The 20320-nt window shown below is 32.7% G+C and overlaps 1 protein-coding gene across 1 annotated transcript; it reads right to left on the reverse strand.

Moving 5' to 3' along the window:
• Nucleotides 1-3382: 3382 nt before the first annotated feature.
• Nucleotides 3383-4873, reverse strand: LOC134248416 (uncharacterized). Its single transcript, XM_062730823.1, has one exon. The coding sequence runs from the start codon at nucleotides 4871-4873 to the stop codon at nucleotides 3383-3385; it is 1491 nt and encodes a 496-aa protein (XP_062586807.1).
• Between the last annotated feature and the right edge of the window lie 15447 nt (nucleotides 4874-20320).

Here is a 20320-nt window from a genome sequence, read left to right on the forward strand (position 1 = left end):
AGAAGTCATCAATTTTCAGTAGAAGTTTCTTTCAGAAAACATACTCTGCCACCGTCACCCGGAAAGATTTTGAGATATGTGATTTTTTACAGCTGTTTGCACAATATATCCAAACATTAAAGCGGGCGACGGTGGCAGACACTTTTTCCTAAAGGAAAATTAGCAGAAAAACGAGTCATTTTGAAGCATTTCTGCATTTAACTCAAAAATGTACCAAATTAATGACGTCATATTTCAAAAAAGACTCTTCATCATGCCGTATTTTTTCATGATTTAGCATATTCATCTACTCAACTATTGTTAAAGCCAATTTCAAAACTTTTCAAGAACAATAAATTTTTAGGGCACAATAAAGCTCAAACCGTACCATCTTCTTTATATTTAAAGCTAATTTATAAATTTAGCCTTGTCAAATTCTCTTTTTAAAGTCGGGTGTTCGAATCCACCTGGTACCATCCTTTTTAAGTTTTGAATTTTCGTCTTTTTAAAGACTATTTTAATATTCTTTTCACGTAGACTTGTATTTTACTTCAATTATCTACCCTTTATGCATGCCTATTCTTGATATACATGTAAGAAACACTAAAAAAGATCAAATCGTAAACATCCTATGGACAGTTGTCAGTCAAGCGGAACAAACCTTAGTATAAGCACACTTTCTCCTAGGACAAGAATAACTCACTCTGTGTTACTCGATGCAGGTATTCTTGGTAGAATTGAGCGGCGATGAATTTCAGTTGTATATATTCCTTAAATTAGAATTTAATCACATTGATTTTGGCTACATGTATCATTAACAATTACTGTACTCCCTTGGATTTCATTTAGGCCTATATAATTTGCATACATAATGGCATGTTTCATTATATATCCACGGGTAAATAGCCTAAACATAACGAATATAGTTTCCTGGATATTACCATTAAGCACAAAAAAGAAGTAAAGAAAATGTCAATTTTTACATTAATTTTGGAGATAAACTCAGAAAATCACTGACACAGCTCCTTCTGCCTGTAATCACTGAAATAAAGATATATGAAAAACAAACTGTTACATGTTTTCAGCCTAATGCCATCAATTGGAGCGGAAATCGACAAGCTTTTTGTGATAAAAAAGCAAGCCCGGTCCTATAGGTCAGATCCCTATTTATAATGAAGTGAACCTTTGCAGAAAAAAACAAGATGTGTTTGTGAAACACTGATACCCCCGTAGGCAACATAGCAAAGATTAAACTTTCTAAAATGCAAATTTAATGTATTGGTACCAAAAGTAGGGTATTCTCACTGGAAATATAATTGTGAAATATGAAAGTAGGCCGAATTTAAAGTTTTTCATAAGAACTGAAATCTTCAAGGTCAAGATCATTGGGATCTAATACATACGCAAAGTATGGGAGCCCTAGCCCTAACCGTTCAGAAGTTATGACTATGGTAACAAATTTTAAAAGTAGGTCAAACTCCAAGGTCAAAGGTCTTGATAACAAATGAAAGGTCTTGTCACAAGGATTCAATATGTAAAATATGAAAGCACTAGCCCTAACCCTTTAAAAGTAATAATCAAGGTTTGCTTTTTAAAGTAGGTCAAACTCCAAGGTCAAAGGGTCAAAGTTCTTGGTATCCAATAAAGCGTCTTCTCACAAAGATTACATAAGTGAAGTATATGATCACTAATCCTTAGCATTTAAAAGTTTTGGACAATGTCAAAGTTTTTTCATATGTATAGAAATATTAAATATCAAGGTCAAAAGGTCAAGATTATTAGTATCCAGTGAAAGGTTTTGCCACATAGAATACATATGCAGAGTATGGAAGCCCTTGCCTTAACCGTTCAGAAGTTATGGTCAATATTTGCTTTTTAAATGTAGGTCAAACGTCAAGGTCAAAGGGTCAGAGTTCTTTGTATCCAATAAAGCGTCTTTCCACAAGGGTTACATATGTGAAGTAGGGAAGACTTATCCCCAAGTGTTCAAAACCTATGGCCAAGGTTAAGGTTAAAGTTTTTTTTCAAAAATACGGAAATCTCCAAGGTCAAAGTTGGTAGTACTCTATGGAAGGTCTTGGGATATATATATATATATATATATATATATATATATATATATATATATATATATATATATATATATATATATATATATATATATATATAACATAACTGCCCTAAGTGAAGAAATATTAACATAGAATGCACAAAGAAATTCACTTTTACATGGATACCCACTTCCGCCCCAGCCCGGGGTTAAACTCTCGACCTTCGGAATCTGTCTCCTAGCATATATATATATATGAAATATAAAATTCCTGGTTTCTACTGTTCAATAAATATGACCAAAGTAATAGTAAAGAATTTTTGTTTAAAGGTGAGTCAAACTCCAAGGTCAAGGTCAAAAGGTCAAATTTGATGGTACCCAAAGAAAGGTCTTGTCAGAAGGAATAAACATATGAAATATATGTCTTAGCTCCATTTAATCAAAAGTTATGGGAAAGGTTAAAGTTTTTGCGGACAAACAGACAGACAGAGAGACAGCTAGACAGACAGACAAATGGACAGACATAACAAAAACTATATGCCCCCGAAACTTCGTTTTCGGGGGTATAAAAATGCCTAACACTTTCTATGTGTATATATACGCCTAAATAGTACTGGCATCTTCCATTGATAAAGTCAGTTATGATAAGCTCCTTAATGGTACTGCCGGGACTGCTAACTAGGACCACTTGGACTAATCGGACCTATGTGGTTATTATACAATCTCCTTTTAACGTTTTACAAATATAACATGACATAAATTTTTAGTTTATGTTTTATCTTATTTGCTTTATTTTAAAATTCGAAAATAAAAATTTGAAACTGAAATTCTAACAGTGAATACAATTCGTATAAATTCGCTTGTACAAAATAATATATATCTTCAATTGAGAACCCCAAAAAATAATTTCTGATGTATGAAATGATTTGAAAATAATTGTATGATTTTATATGTCTTCAATCCATATAATTGTGCTTATATATTTCTTCAACATTGTCTTGGAAATTAAAGTATTAAACGCAACAAAATTGCCAGATACCACAATGGTGAAGTTTGAGACTCCCGCTCACAACAGAAGTTTTTTCGTATATTCAAATATTTCTTATGCCAATATGCCAATGAATAATTTTCAACAGCTCTGTCAAAACGGCCTAACTTTATCTGGATGATAGCACGCATGATATATATAATGTACCATCCGCCATCAGGGGATGTTGGGATGATATTTTTCAGGTGATTCTTTACATGTTTCACATTGTTTCTGTCACCTTTCTTTGCAAAACATAGCGCTTTTACAAAAAGAGAATAATGACGAGGGGGAATAGACAAAAAAGAAGTTTGTGTTTTGACCAGTTAAATTTCGAGTGCAATTTCCTTGGGTATGATTGGCCTGTTTTGATAGACATGGAAATCATACGAAACCGCTAAAGAGGCCCTCTCTAGTCTATTTAAAGCTCGGGTACAGAAATTTTTCTTGTAACCTGGGTCTACTTTTGTTGGATATTTTGAACTCACATACAGCACCCCAGATCTGTGGTGAAGAATGTCTTCATACAGCTCTATAATCTTTAAAGCTTTTGAATAGTTTCCAAGGCAGTAATAAGCTGTTGCTAAGGACAGTCTTCCTCTGCTGATGTCAGCGCGACACGTGTAGCTTAGCAGACTAAGCGCTCGTCGGATTTGACGATATTTGAAGCGTGCACACCTAGATTCCAGCAGAGTTTCGTCTAAGAGAAAAAGTGCCATGCGTTGCAGAAGCTTTTGTTGAGACAATGTTATAATGTCAATATCTGAACGATCTCTTTCGGCTTTGATAAGGCTTACTATTTTCTTAGAAAACATAGTTTTCAGACCTGTTATATCAGAAAAATTAATGACATCGTTTTCTAAGTCGGAAAAGAAACCAACGTCGACTTCCTCCTCATGATCAGCACCGGATTCTTCGTTGATTTCAGGTGAGATAAAATGAATTTCCCTTGTGTTTAGATCATCATTTAACATCTTGGGAATCTGTATATTTGTATTTTGAAGTGCATCTTCAAAAGGTTTCATTGATGGACACCTTAATAAGCATCTCCAGCCTTGTGCATATAGTTCCAACAAGTGATTGATAAGGAAACATTGTTCATTCTCACCTAAACGTCCATAAAACATATTGTTTTCTCTCACAAAATAGTTCGGACAAAAGCCGTTTGAAACCCAGGATATTAACCTTTTCAAACAAACTTCAATGCAGGAAACTAGCCGAAGAGGTTGCCAAAGTGCTGTAGTTGACTCTTCAATGCTCCAGAAGACAAGCGTTTTCATGAAATATGAACACAAAGTGTCGTTATTGTTTTCAAACGCTTCTTTTAAAAGAAGTTTAAATGTTCCATAAACAAGAAACTGTGTATCGTTCATTGTGTGAACTAAACGTTTTTCCGCCTCAGAAAAAGACAGTCGCCAAATAAGTGGATCCGCCGACCAGTTACCATATCTATCAATAGATTTAGAGCCAATAGGAACTACGTGACATCCATCATCATATATCGCCTTAACACAATTTGTGTCTGGCCAACCGTGTGATCTTTTTCTGAAATACCACTTCTCGGCATCGGATGGCCAATGAACACAATGAAGACAATAAACTTCGTCCAATTCCGTTCCATTTTCCGACAATTTCTTTACACTAGGTCCATGTTGTTCTTCGTTTTCTCTAAGATGCAATTTCACATATGAATCACTTGATATGTATATTGCTCCATTCATAGGATAAGCTGACTGTCTAAGGTGTCGGTTTGCTCTCTCCGGCGTAAGTAAAATAAGCTGAACATATCCGGGTTGATGAGGCTTCGATTTCTCCATCCTTACTTGACAACATTTTGACGAAGAAAATATCCCATTTTCGGAGACTTGAACATTCTTATCAATAAACATATGGTCAATATCATTTGCCAAGTTAGTAAAACCTTCCGCATAACTCCCTGCTCTGATAACACGCAAGTAAGGACTCAGATAGATATCAGTCTGGACAATTTCTATCTTTCTACTCAATAATTTTTGATCGGGATTTAAGCCGACTACTTTCTTAAGACTGTCATTTAGTACGAAGCACAAACGGTCATTGTCCTGCCACATATTTTTTAAAGAAACCAAGAAACGCCAAAGTTGACACGGTAATGATGTATATGCAACAAGGGAATAAATATATGAAGTTGTTTATTTTGGTACTTCCCTGTTTTTTCCTATTTTGATAGATCCATAGCGGAATGTAAAAAAAGCAAAATTAATATGCACTACTTTTCTTTGAAATCTGCCATGGCCTTTCTTAAACATATTTATTTATTTTTTTTGTTAATTTATCAAAAAAAAATAAAATTTACAATTTGGTTTGTTAGGCTCTTGAAAAATGTTTAGAATTAAGGTATCCGATCCATATTAGCCTCAGATTCAATGGAATTGAATGCATAATAGATATGTATGGGCTGAATGATCAGTGTAGTTAGAACTAATTTTCATCTTTTAGTGTAAGAATGTAAGAGTGGGACATGTCCTAATTTTTTACCTTTTCCTGCCCTTGACGAGTTATTTCCCTTTGATTTTACTTAATAAAAATTAATTTTAAAAAATCTGTCAGGTGAAAAAATGATCTCTTATTATTTTTCTATTCCCAATGATCAAATACATCTTTCCACCTCAGCATTTTTGACATTTGAAGTATCTATTTTTTTATCTCAAAAAACTCCCTTCTTGCAATAGACTTCAATGCAATCTTCAATAATTAATTTCTGCTAAGGTAATAAAATTTTTAAAAATTTTCTTGGTATATCCCTTTCTACTCCAAAGGCCTTTCAAATAATATCAGGATATTCTACAAACAATTGATATTTAAGGTTAGAAATTTTGGTCCTAATATGGGTCGGATACCTTAAAAATTAGTTGTACAGATATATGAAACACATTTCAGTATTTGAAGACGTTTAGAAGGACACATGTCTTATTATTAGCAAAAATAACTCTTTTTAATGGCAGTTTACTTGTAATGTGCAGTAATATTAAAGGTATGTTTAAGATTCCTTTTGGAGAACCGAATTGTGATTTACTTTGAATGAAAATTAAGGGTGAAGATTACGAAGGGTGAGTGATCAATCTAAAAAATCAATACGTGTAAAAGACAAAAACACGTGCCCCCTAACAAAAATACTATAGTTAACTATAATTTAACAATAGTGAACTGGTACATTGAAGTTACAAAGTCTTTACTAAAGTAAATCAAAGTTCCAAAAATTGTACTATAGTAAATGAAAGTTTCACCCCCCCCCCCCCCAAAAAAAAAAATTTCCAAAGCATTTACTAATGTAACTTAAAGTTCCAAAGTTTTTACCATAAAGTTAATCAAGTAATTATATTATGTTTTGTCCCCCCCCCCAACCCCCGCCCAGAAAAATTGAAGAAAAATGGGATCCGGTGGTAAGCAGTAGTAGGCATTAACTATCGACCGATCAAACTAACCATCAGCTCAATACTGTGATATGAACATTTCTTAGTCAAAATCAGCGTAAGAACAAAGGCCTGATTATAGTACAATCAGTTCAGCCAAGATACGACCTAATGTTATGTTATATTTTTTTAAGAAAGCAATTTTAACGATTACAGAATTTACACAATCATTGTTATATTAACTTGTCTGTCAGTAGCCTTCTTCGGTTTGAACACTGAACATCCTCGGAAGAAGCTCTTGAAAATCCAAAAAGTTTGAAGGTGCTATACCGTAATTAATAAGCAGGTAATAGAGGAATATTACTACTTAAATAAAGAAGGTTGAGAATAAAAAAAGTTTGTCATATAATTTTTAAAAGTTGTTAGTCCACTACATGCAATATTTACATCAATACTTTTAAGATATTTAAGGATCAAAATAAGAACAATGACCTAAAAATATTTACAGTAAACTGTCAAGACCTTTGTAAAATTCATAGAAAGATGCTAAAATATAAAAAAAAAATGTTAACTCTTTACAAGACACACATTTTGTTGTAGACAAGATACAAAAATCGTGATACTTAAGATGTCATATCTCTTTTTGGTAGAAATTCTGCTCACACATCCTGAAATTCCTAGAAACGTAACTCGAAATTGGATAAAAATTTATAACAATTGAGGGTGAAGAGTGCGAACGATCACAATATGCTGGGATGGTTAAGTATGTGATCCATGAATGGTATTTGCCGAGAATTGGATTTAATATTGATAATATGTATGGCTTAAAGATAAAGTTTTTAAGTTTTTAAAAAACAAAAATGAAATTGGTGGTAAAAAATTGATAAACATTACTTAAACTAATCCATCCAATTCTTACTTACCTAATTAGAAAATTTGATGATGTTTGAGACAAAAATGTTTATTTATATAGAAGTAAAATTGATAAGGTTATTTTTAAAAAAATCCAAAAATAAATTGACGCTGTGTTAAAGGAGATTAAAAAAAGTTTTTTTATTGAAATTTTTTTGTAGTTTGAAATTTTTGATATGAGGAATTGCCTTGGGAATTTTTAATCCACTGTAAGTCACACAGTTCCATTTACTTCCTATTTCTCTATTTGATCCAGAGGAAAATTGCGGATTTTCTTTTTTATTTTTTGTAATATTTTGCATTATTTGTAAAGGAAGAATTGTTTTTAATTTGTTAACCCCCTCTTTTTCTCAATTGTATGTATATAATTAAGACAAAGTTTGTGTAAATCGAATGTTAATTTGTATCAAAAGATTAATGTTTTCATACGTAAATGTTCCTGTGATACAGTGTCACAACAATAATAATGTTGTTAGTGGGCCCCTTTCGTCTAAAAGATCTAAATATGTAATAGACCTGACACACTCTGTGGTGTTTATCATGTCAACTGCAATGGGATAAACATAAAATTGACATATGAATGAGAGTAACAATTAAGGAGGCTGGCGGGTCAAAATTTGATCCCAAATTAACCACCAGATTTAACTTATTTTTTTAGATACGATATATTTAGATCTCAACTATCATTTGGCAAAGAAAAATATTCATATATTTTAGTTTTAAAATTTTATCATTTTGTATATCTTTATATTGAGCTCTCCTTTTAAAGGAGATTGAAATAGTCTAAAATGGCTGCCACCCCCAGGTAGAGTCTATAACATAACCTAGTCTTGGATTCCGGGAATATTATTTCCGGTATGGTTTTATGTAATAGAACACATATACGATCCCGATGCAATATACTTTTGTAAACATGCTGATGTGTGGCAACTAATTTGATTGTCAATCGTTAATCGGAGACATAATATTATGACATCGAAGCGAAAAAATGATTCCACCAAGTTTGTGGTATTTAATAGTTAACATACTAAATTTCATGACCTATTAGTATCACTTCTATACACAAGCATGCCAAAATAGAATTAGTGACCTACTTTAGTATTTGGCATGTGCACGTACTGGAGAATATTATTTACTTGATTAAGTATGTTAATCTACCGAGACAAAAAGAAATTTGTTATAAGGAATCCAGCCCATATAACGCTAGGTAATTAGTCTCTAAATGTGAACCTGGATAAAAGGAATTAGGTCCTAGAAATAAAATAACGTTCAACGAGCAATATATGATGATATAGGTGTTCAACATAACCTAATAAAATGTTCAACTGTGAAATAACTCATTAAAAAAACATTCATCGGAAACTAAAATCCGATACACAGGGAAACCTAATAATCCAGTCATGGTTCAACAGATCCCAGTCATCTAACAGTGTAACCAATCCACTGAACTACATATCCCAGTCACTTTTCAACATTATACAGTCATGGTTGAACATAAGCAAGTCTCTAAACTACTTAACCCAGTCACAGTTCCACATAAACAAGTCTCTAAACTACATAATCCAGTCCCAGTTCCACAAAAACAAGTCTCTAAACTACATAACCTAGTCACGGTTCAATATAAACAAGTCTCTAAACTACATAACCCAGTCACGGTTCTACATAAACAAGTCTCTAAACTACATAATCCAGTCACGGTTCTACATAAACAAGTCTCTAAACTACATAATCCAGTCATGGTTCTTCATAAACAAGTCTCTAAACTACATAACCCAGTCATGGTTCTTCATAAACAAGTCTCTAAACTACATAATCCAGTCACGGCTCTACATAAACAAGTCTCTAAACTACCTAACCTAGTCACAGTTCTTCATAAACAAGTCTCTAAACTACATAATCCAGTCACGGTTCTACATAAACAAGTCTCTAAACTACATAACCCAGTCACGGTTCTACATAAACAAGTCTCTAAACTACATAATCCAGTCACGGTTCTACATAAACAACTCTCTTAACTAAATAATCCAGTCATGGTTCTACATAAACAAGTCTCTAAACTACATTATCCAGTCATGGTTCTACATAGACAAGTCTCTAAACTACATAATCCAGTCATGGTTCTTCATAAACAAGTCTCTAAACTACATAACCCAGTCATGGTTCTACATAGACAAGTCTCTAAACTACATAATCCAGTCATGGTTCTACATAGACAAGTCTCTAAACTACATAACCCAGTCATGGTTCTACATAAACAAATCTCTAAACTATAAAACCTAGTCATGGTTCAACATAAACAAGTCTCTAAACTACATAATCCAGTCACGGTTCTACATAAACAAGTCTCTAAACTACATAATCCAGTCATGGTTCTACATAAACAAGTCTCTAAACTACATAATCCAGTCATGGTTCTACATAAACAAATCTCTAAACTATATAACCTAGTCACGGTTCAATATAAACAAGTCTCTAAACTACATAATCCAGTCAAGGTTCTACATAAACAAGTCTCTAAACTACCTAACTCAGTCACGGTTCTACATAGACAAGTCTCTAAACTACATAATCCAGTCACGGTTCTACATAAACAAGTCTCTAAACTACATAATCCACTCATGGTTCTACATAAACAAATCTCTAAACTATATAACCTAGTCACGGTTCAATATAAACAAGTCTCTAAACTACATAATCCAGTCACGGTTCTACATAAACAAGTCTCTTAACTACATAACCCAGTCACGGTTCTACATAAACAAGTCTCTAAACTACATAATCCAGTCATGGTTCTTCATAAACAAGTCTCTAAACTACATAATCCAGTCATGGTTCTACATAAACAAGTCTCTAAACTACATAATCCAGTCATGGTTCTACATAAACAAGTCTCTAAACTACATAATCCAGTCATGGTTCTACATAAACAAGTCTCTAAACTACATAACCCAGTCATGGTTCTTCATAAACAAGTCTCTAAACTACATAACCCAGTCACGGTTCTTCATAAACAAGTCTCTAAACTACATAACCCAGTCATGGTTCTACATAAACAAGTCTCTAAACTACATAATCCAGTCATGGTTCTACATAAACAAGTCTCTAAACTACATAACCCAGTCATAGTTCTTCATAAACAAGTCTCTAAACTACATAACCCAGTCATAGTTCTTCATAAACAAGTCTCTAAACTACATAACACAGTCATGGTTCTACATAAACAAGTCTCTAAACTACATAACCCAGTCATGGTTCTTCATAAACAAGTCTCTAAACTACATAATCCAGTCATGGTTCTACATAAACAAGTCTCTAAACTACATGATCCAGTCACGGTTCTACATAAACAAGTCTCTAAACTACATAATCCAGTCATGGTTTTTCATAAACAAGTCTCTAAACTACATAATCCAGTTATGGTTCTTCATAAACAAGTCTCTAAACTACATAACCCAGTCATGGTTCTACATAAACAAGTCTCTAAACTACATAATCCAGTCATGGTTCAATATAAACAAGTCTCTAAACTACATAACCTAGTCACGGTTCTACATAAACAAGTCTCTAAACTACATAATCCAGTCACGGTTCTACATAAACAAGTCTCTAAACTACATAATCCAGTCATGGTTCTACATAAACAAGTCTCTAAACTACATAATCCAGTCATGGTTCTATATAAACAAGTCTCTACACTACATAATCCAGTCACGATTCAACATAGACAAGTCTCTAAACTACCTAACCCGGTCACGGTTCTACATAAACAAGTCTAAACTACATAATCCAGTCATGGTTCTACATAAATAAGTCTCTAAACTACATTACCCAGTCACGATTCAACATAACTAACTCTCTAAACAACCTAACCTAGTCATGGTTCAACACAACCAATTCTCTAAACAAGCTAACCCAGTCATGGTTTATAGAACCAACTCTCTAAACAACATAACCCAGTCACAGTTAAACATAATCAAGTCTATAAACAACATTACCCAGTTACGGTTCAACATAACCAACTCTCTAAACAACCTAACCTCGTCACGGTTCAACATAACCAATTCTCTAAACAAGCTAACCCAGTCATGGTTCAATAGAACCAACTCTCTAAACAAACCTAGCCCAGTCACGGTTTAACATAATCAAGTCTCTAAACAACCTAATCCAGTCAAGGTTCAACATAACCAACTCTCTAAACAACATAACCCAGTCAAGGTTCAACATAACCAACTCTCTATTACAACCTAACCCAGACTTTTACCCAGTCAAGGTTCAACATAACCAACTCTCTATTACAACCTAACCCAAACTTTTACCCAGTCAAGGTTCAACATAACCAACTCTCTATTACAACCTAACCCAGTAACAGTTTAACATGACAAAGTCACAAAACAGCATAGCCAAGTCACCAAGAAACACTTTCCGATCATGGAACAAAATATTTGTGTATAATTCTTTTTTCCCATGTAGCTTGAAACACAAGCTTTGATTGTATACAGAGTTGGATGTTAAATTTTGGTTTAAATTAAAGTTTAGAGCTTAGAGTATGATGAACCAAGACTGAATTATGTTGTTTAGTGCCTAGAGTATGATGAACCAAGACTGGATTATGTTGTTTAGTGCCTGGAGTATGATGAACCAAGACTGGGTTAGGTTGTTTAATGAATGTAGTATGTTGATCCAAGACAGGATTATGTTGTTTAGTGCCCTTAGTATGATGAACCAAGACAGGATTATGTTGTTTAGTGCCTGGAGTATGATGAACTGTGACTGGATTATGTTGTTTAGAGCCTGGAGTATGATGAACCAAGACTGGATTATGTTTAGTGCCTGGAGTATGATGAACCAAGACTGGGTTAGGTTGTTTAATGAATGTAGTATTTTGAACCAAGACTGGATTATTTTGTTAAGTGAATGTAGTATGTTGAACCAAGACAGGATTATGCTGTTTAGTGCCTGGAGTATGATGAACCAAGACTGGATTATGTTGTTTAGAGCCTGGAGTATGATGAACCAAGACTGGATTATGTTGTTTAGTGCCTGGAGTATGATGAACCAAGACTGGGTTAGGTTGTTTAATGAATGTAGTATGTTGATCCAAGACTGGATTATGTTGTTTAGTGCCTGGAGTATGATGAACCAAGACTGGATTATGTTGTTTAGTGCCTGGAGTATGATGAACTGTGACTGGGTTAGGTTGTTTTGTGAATGTAGTATGTTGAACCAAGACTGGATTATGTTGTTTAGTGCCAGGAGTATGTTGAACTGTGACTGGGTTAGGTTGTTTAGTGAATGTAGTATTTTGAACCAAGCATGGATTATTTTGTTTAGTGAATGTAGTATTTTGAACCAAGACTGGATTATGTTGTTTAGTGCCTGGAGTATGATGAACCAAGACTGGATTATGTTGTTTAGAGCCTGGAGTATGTTGAACCTTGAATGGATTATGTTGTTAACTGAATGAAGTTTGTTAAACCAAGACTGAGTTATGTTTTTAGTGAATGTAGTATGTTTAACCATTACTGGATTATGCTATTCAGTGACTGGGTTATGTTGTTTAGTGACTGGATTATGTTGTTTAGTGCCTGGAGTATGATGAACCATGACTGGGTTATGTTGTTTAGTGCCTGGAGTATGTTGATCTGTGACTGGGTTAGGTTGTTTAGGGAATGTAGTATTTTGAGCCAAGACTGGATTATGTTTTTAGTGAATGTAGTGTGTTGATCTGTGATTGGGTTAGGTTGTTTAGTGAATGTAGTATGTTGAACCAAGACTGGGTTAGGTTGTTAACTGACTGGAGTATGTTGAACTGTGACTGGGTTATGCTATTCAGTGACTTGGTTATGTTGTTTAGTGAATGAAGGATGTTGAACCAGGAGTGGATTATGTTGTTTAGTGAATGGAGTATAATGAACCGAGACTGGGTTATGTTATTCAGGGACTGGAGGATGTTGAACCATGCCTCGGTTAGGTTGTTTAATGAATGTAGTATGTTGAACCAAGACTGGGTTATGTTGTTTAGTGAATGGAGTATGTTGAACCGAGACTGGGTTATGTTTTCTAGTGAATGTAGTATGTTGAACCATGACTGGATTATGCTATTCAGTGACTGGGTCATGTTGTTTAGTGACTAGAATAGGTTGTTTAGTGACTTGAGTATGTTGAACCATGACTTGGTTATGTTGTTTAGTATCTGTAGTATGTTGAACAGTGACTGGGTTATGTTGTTAAGTGAATGGAGTATGTTGAATAAATACTGGATTATTGTTTTTTAGTGAATGGAGTATGTTGAACCAAGACTGGATTATTGTTTTTTAGTGATTGGAGTATGTTGAACTGTGACTGGTTTAAAGTTTAAAGTAAAGTTTAATGAATGGACTTTTTTTCTGAAGTAGTAAATAAATTATGCATACTTACATCTTCTCTTGATTTCATTTTTTTCTTTTCGTTGTTCCTTTTGTCTCGGTCATATCCCTGATGACATTCAAGGACTCTTTTACCCACAATGATGAAATGGATGGCATCATGTTCAGCATTTCCCTGTGTGTCCACAAATCTAATATGGGCTTTATCAATTCTTCCTACATCTATAGCAATTGCAAAAGAAATTTAAGTGTGTATAAAGTAAATAGATTTTTAAAATTGATAATCTAGAGGAGGGTGGGAGTAATTGGAACGACTTTATCGAAAAACTTTCATAAACACATGTTCAACCTGCATAGTTTCATTTTCCAAGCATACCTCATAGGATATAACCATTGCAGGTCAAACACCATCGTCGCAAGCCACGGGTTTTGTGTCCGTTTGTAGAAATAGAATGGACACAAAACCCGTGGCTTGCGACGATGGTCAAACACTGATTTTAAATGTAACCACCTGACACCATATCCCTATGCTTCCCGTGAGCTAAAGTGTTTACTATTTCTAAAGTATTAAATAAAGCATAATTGGCATTGAATAATAAAATATAGCCACAAGCTCTCACCAACATCTTTTCCAAATTCTTTGGAACTTTTTATACATCGGAACCTGGACGAAGTTGCATAATCATACTCCTGTAACAACTTGTCCAATTTTGTGGAAGATGTCACAAACCCAGAGTGTGATGTTAATTCACCATCAAACAGGTCTTTCCAAGTGTCACTATGGATACGAAAAATAAAAATAATGAAAATTAAATATTTTTTAACACCCTTCCTTTTTTCAAAAAGTAATCAAAATGGGTACCATAGTACCCATATTTTCAAAAAAACTTTATCAAGATGTTAACATTTTTCCTCAATACCGCATATTCACTATATTATACTTCATACAAATTCATACCCTGTTTCTTCGTCTATTTCATGCATCTTCTGAGATGAAAGGATAACGGCATTCAAAAGAGATATGCATATCCCAACCTTTTCCACGTTGGATTTCCCGCCTCAATGTCACAAAAATAAATCGGGTTCGGTGTTCAAGAAATTTATACATGTGAAAACCAAACCGGAAATAACATTCCCGAAATCCAGGACTAGGTTATGTTATAGACTCTACCGCCACCCCCTAGCCTCGTTAAAGAAGAGTAATTTTCAGTCTCCATTTCTATTGAAGAAGCAGTGATCTGTGATATTCAAATGACTATTTCTACTTTCATCATTATGAATGGCGGTAAAAAGTGACAAAAGCAGTACGTTTGTTAACTATATAATATTTATAATTTTTAGGAGTCATTCTCCCCATGAATTTTACATATGAAAGTTTATGTCGCCTAGTTACAAATGTTTGCTCATGATCAGCTGACCCACTGAAGTACATGTACGTTAGAATGTCTTTTAAGATTGTACTGACATTTTAGCTTTGTCAGAAAAATCAATGGAAACTTGTGAAACTTGTATTAATATATATAGAAGAACAAGCTTACGGGAATTGTTCGCCAAGAGTTCAAATAGTATAAGAAATGAAATGTCTTTTTTCTCACTTGCTGTTTTGCTATATACGTGCTCTATGATAAAAATACTCTACGTTAAAGTGTGACTTTAACTTTTCAATCGTCGATTTTCTATAATAATGGAGCAATATTCCTTCATCACCTGCATACGGGGTTTATATCTCTCCGCTGATTCGATATGAATTTGAATGTGAACATACTTATATGGGATTTTGATATAATTAATTTTCATGTCTTTATAATTATTTTGTCATTTTGCATCACAATGTCACAAACAGCTGATTTCCATGCATTAGATATTAATCATGATGGAAAATTATGCATAGAGAACTCGATTATGCCAGCATAGTTTCCTTGATGTAGATCAATGTGTATCATACATGAACAATTTGACTTTTTGATGTACATGTAACTGATAATGGACACTCGAACTACAAATCGACTTAAACTCTAGATCTCTACTTTCTTTGAAACTCTTTTGCCATTCAAAAGGGATCATGTGACTGTTCTTTTTTGAATTTTATTAAAACCCTAGGCTAGCTTTTCTAGAAGTTATTATAGGAATAGATGTTTATGTTAACATGCAAGTTACCAATTTTCTAAAGAGAATCTAATCAATTTTTTGGTAAACGCTAACACGATTACATGGCTTATCACAAGTGCGATGCAATGTGGCAACGCACTTTGAAAAAATTACGCACTTTGAAAAAAATTTTCAAGGTGCGTTAAAATTAGGACAAAATCAACGCACTTTGAAAAATTTTTTCAAAGTGCGTTAAATTTGGGACCAACTCAACGCACTTTGAAAATTTTTTTTCAAAGTGCGTTAAGAGTCTACATCAATATATTTCACCATGGAGACACTTAACGCACTTTGAAAAATCATATTTTAGTCATCGAAATATTTTATTTGTTATTTATCTTTCAAAAAACTAAGCCTAACCCTAACCTCAAAAATGAAAAAATGAATTGATTTACTCCCGTAGAAAAGAGGTCTTAGAGGAGAAGACGGGTATAAGATCCCTATAAGTCCAAATCTTTTATCTTTCCATTACATAGGTGTCGGTAACAAACAGGGGGGGGAAGCAATAAACCTAAAAAGGGTACGCTGCATTTTCAATGCTGATACGATGAAACGTTATATATCTTTCCAAAATAAGTGGGTGCTTAGCCCCCTCCATCCCCTCCCCTTGCCCTTCGCCCAGTCTCGATGTCTATGCTATACTCAAAGCATTCATATAATTATGTATTTACCTAACTGGTATGACGTTGAAAACTTAATAATAAAAGAGTTAATTAAAACAGATGAATACTAGAAATTTTAAGTACAATAAAACGTATGAGAGATAAAGAATTTTCATAGTTTTGAACAATCAAATTGGCCCCTTTTTATCATGATACATGCTAAGTTGCGTGAAGCTGTCCTCTGTTAGTGCCCCCCTATACACCTTTACATCTACTTATCAAAGACTAGAATTAAAAAAAGAAGAAGAAACGAATTAATGAACTTAAAGAATCGTCACTCTTTTTTTCACGACCCTTTAATTTTCCCTTTTATTTTATCAAAACCTTAAATATATAAAACGTCAAAATCTCAGGTCCTACAGTGATTTTATCATAAAAATGTTATCAAACCTGGATCTGTTATTTATCATACCGATTATTTGAAGGAATATTGACCAATCTTTACATATTTTTCAAAGTGCGTGAATATGGTTGATATTAATGCACTTTGAAAAAAAATTATTTTTTTCAAAGTGCGTTAGCTTGGTCCCAAATTTTAACGCACTTTGAAAAAGTTTTTCAAAGTGCATAATTTTTCAAAGTGCGTTGTAACAATGCAACATTATTATTATGACATGCTACTTATTAATGTTGACGTGCGAAATATTCATGCGGACAAGCAAAATTATATATGTGAACATGTCATATACGCTGGACAGGTGAAAGTTTTTAAATATATAACTCCAGGGATTTTCATAAAATAAGTGTATTGAGGCAAAAGGAAACGGTCGTTGTACATGTCATGCTTTATAAAACTAAACACAGGTAGCGTCTGGAGGTCATATGATGATTTTTCATTATTTTTTTTTAAACTTCTTCATTTATTTTTTTAATTTTTTTTGGGGGGGGAGGGGGGTTGTTTAGAGCTAAAATTTTTAAAGCTGGTTCTACTTGTGTGGTTTTATTATTTTTTTTATTAATTTGGTAGGCACCGACTTTAATCTATACATGTAAAGTATTGATTTTATGGCATCAATCTGCGTATTTTTGACATCCCCGAATAACTTAACAATTAAAAAAAGTCCTTTTTCTGTGTGTTTATATTAACAATATTATTCTCTTCATCACATACTAGTTGTATATAATTTAATTTAACAAAACGTCTATTGTAGCATTTGTATAGTAAAAAAGATCTTTTCAACAATTTTTTAAATGCGTAAAAACTATTATTCATACAAATCAATAGTTAATGTATTTGTTTGGTGATTATTCTTCTATCACTTAGGCAATAGATTTCTATGAAACTAAACAACGTTGTATGTTAAAATCAGAGTAGACTACATATCATATGTAAAACTTTTGAACATTAGAATTTTTTATACAACTAGGCCCAAAAAGGCACATTTATTGATCAATACATATTTTAAAAAGTTAGATGCATAAAATTAGCATTTATATGCAAGAGGTCATATGAGAAAACAATTTTTATAATTCAACTGCATGGAATTCATATATATGATTCTGAAAGGGTGATTGTTATACTTACATCACTTCCACATTTTAGAAAATCACAGATATGTATTGAAAATGTATCCCAGTCTTTATTGAAATTTTAAAAGAGTTTAGCTAAAACATTCTAATATTGTTTCTCATTACATATCTCATTTTCCATCTACACAATTTTATAAGATATTCATATGATATATGCTTAGTAACTAAAGGTACAATGATTTATTTGATAAGATGGTCATCCTAATTATATTTTAAAAATGTTGATTTCATTCCTTTGTATACACATCACAAACTTCACAATAAAGTCATTATATATTATTTCATCATAAAATAGATATTATTTATCAATCAACTGTTGGTCCCGAAAATAAAATATATACGAAAAGGAAAAACTTCTATGATATTAATATTCATTTTTTGGTCATAGTTGTGAGCATCATCGTTTTGGTTTAAAGTTAAGTAATTATTTTCATTGAATAACTAACTACAAGGTTGTTTTTAACAAATCACAATCGATTCTCCTCCACTTTGTAAGCAACTGTCTGTGCTCTTCCTTATTTATCCCCTAGAATAAATAATACAAATAAAGATCCTAATGTGAATACTTTACAAAGGTCTGAAAATTGTGACGATTTTGCTTTCAATATTTTGAATTTGAGAGCTAAATTATCCATTATGCTACATGATTGTATATATTACATCGTGAATTTGAGATGTGCACTGAACATATCATTAGCAATTTTTTTCTCTAAATGTTTGTTTAATTCATTTATGATAAACACTTTTTTACTCATCTCAATGGAAATGTAATGATCTGATTTGAAAGCAAGTAAATTCTTCTGGCAGCCTTTATATAGTGATACAGGAATATATAAAGTTATATTTGAAATTATTTCACTAATTGCTTTGAATTCTTACGCATCTGGCGTCTTTCATTAACACAAACTCCAAAAGGTTCACAATCCCAATGCTGAAAAGTATGTTTAATTGGTTCCCCGCAGTTACGCATTTTAACGCATATACCATTTCCTATTTCTAACGCAAAATCACGCATTTACCGTTTCCCCGCAATCACGCATTTTTACGCACTTTAAAAAGTTCATTTAATCTTCATTTTATTGCCAAATTCCTACTATTTTATACTTGCTTGAATCTCATAAAATAAGAAAATTTATTTTCTAATTAAAATATTATTTCAGAATATTATTTAGGGTAAACTTTAGAGAAATTTTTACCCCGCTATAAAGTGCTTGCAGGGAAATGGTGAAGTAATATTTCTGTGATGCGAGGATTCAATGTACGTTGCATAGCAATTCTGTAAGTTGTAAAGAGTTAAACTTTAAATCAATGTCAGTTTTAGCACATTTAAGTTTGTAACATTTTATCTGTACAAATAATTGGACTTTAAGATCACCCTCGTTCTTAATGTTGAAAATGTAATCAATAACCTGGATTTGTATCAAAACATACTTAAAGATAACTAAATGCGATGCAGTAAATTAAAAAAATATTGATCAAAGGTATCTTACCCATCTGCAGTCGTTCCTTACAATAGAAAAAAAAACTAAAAGAATTTAGTGTTAAATTGATGAATACGTTGTCTCTTTAATCATGCTCTAAATATTTTAAGGATTTAATAAGCATAAATTGAATTAAAAAACACCTAATCGTCTTCTTGTTGTACATGTATCATATTATATAAAAACAATTTATATGCATGTAATAATTTTTACCGAATAAAGAATCTAATCTTATATATACACACAATTTGTATTTATATTGCTTTAACATTATTTATAACACATTCTCTCTTTGCTAAATTTCTTTTATTTGATATTTTCGTATCAAAATATCGATTTTAAAATATCGTTTTAAGAATCAGATTCAATCAAATCAATGTAGATGTTTTGATGTAAAACAATGATAAATATTTGCTTATGAAGTATTGGTATATGAAGTGGGTGAAGATAACACACAACGATCAGATAAAATGTATTTTAAAAATATCTAAAAGACAAAAATTATATAAAAAGACAAAAGTGTGCTGAGGGCAAGAAAACGGAAAATTAGAAATGGAAATTTAACAACATAGAGACGTCTTCCTATTTAAAGATTCTGAAATGCCTATCGATCTGATGCTTTTAAATCATAGAAATTGTCTTATTTAAAGACCATGCATTTACATACCGGTAAAAAGAATCCATCTACTAAATGGTAATACTATGAAATAAATAGAGCATATGTAATAAGAGGCCCAAAAGCCACAGCGCTTACCTGAGCAACTGGCTAGATAA

This window comes from Saccostrea cucullata, unplaced genomic scaffold, assembly GCF_032062105.1.
Source record: "Saccostrea cucullata isolate Sc308-1 unplaced genomic scaffold, CSIRO_AGI_Scuc_v1 ctg2611, whole genome shotgun sequence".
Taxonomy (NCBI): domain Eukaryota; kingdom Metazoa; phylum Mollusca; class Bivalvia; order Ostreida; family Ostreidae; genus Saccostrea; species Saccostrea cuccullata.

Coding starts and splice junctions, on each gene's coding strand:
- LOC134248416 (XM_062730823.1), bottom strand. CDS start 4,873: ATGGAGAAATCGAAGCCTCATCAACCCGGATATGTTCAGCTTATTTTA.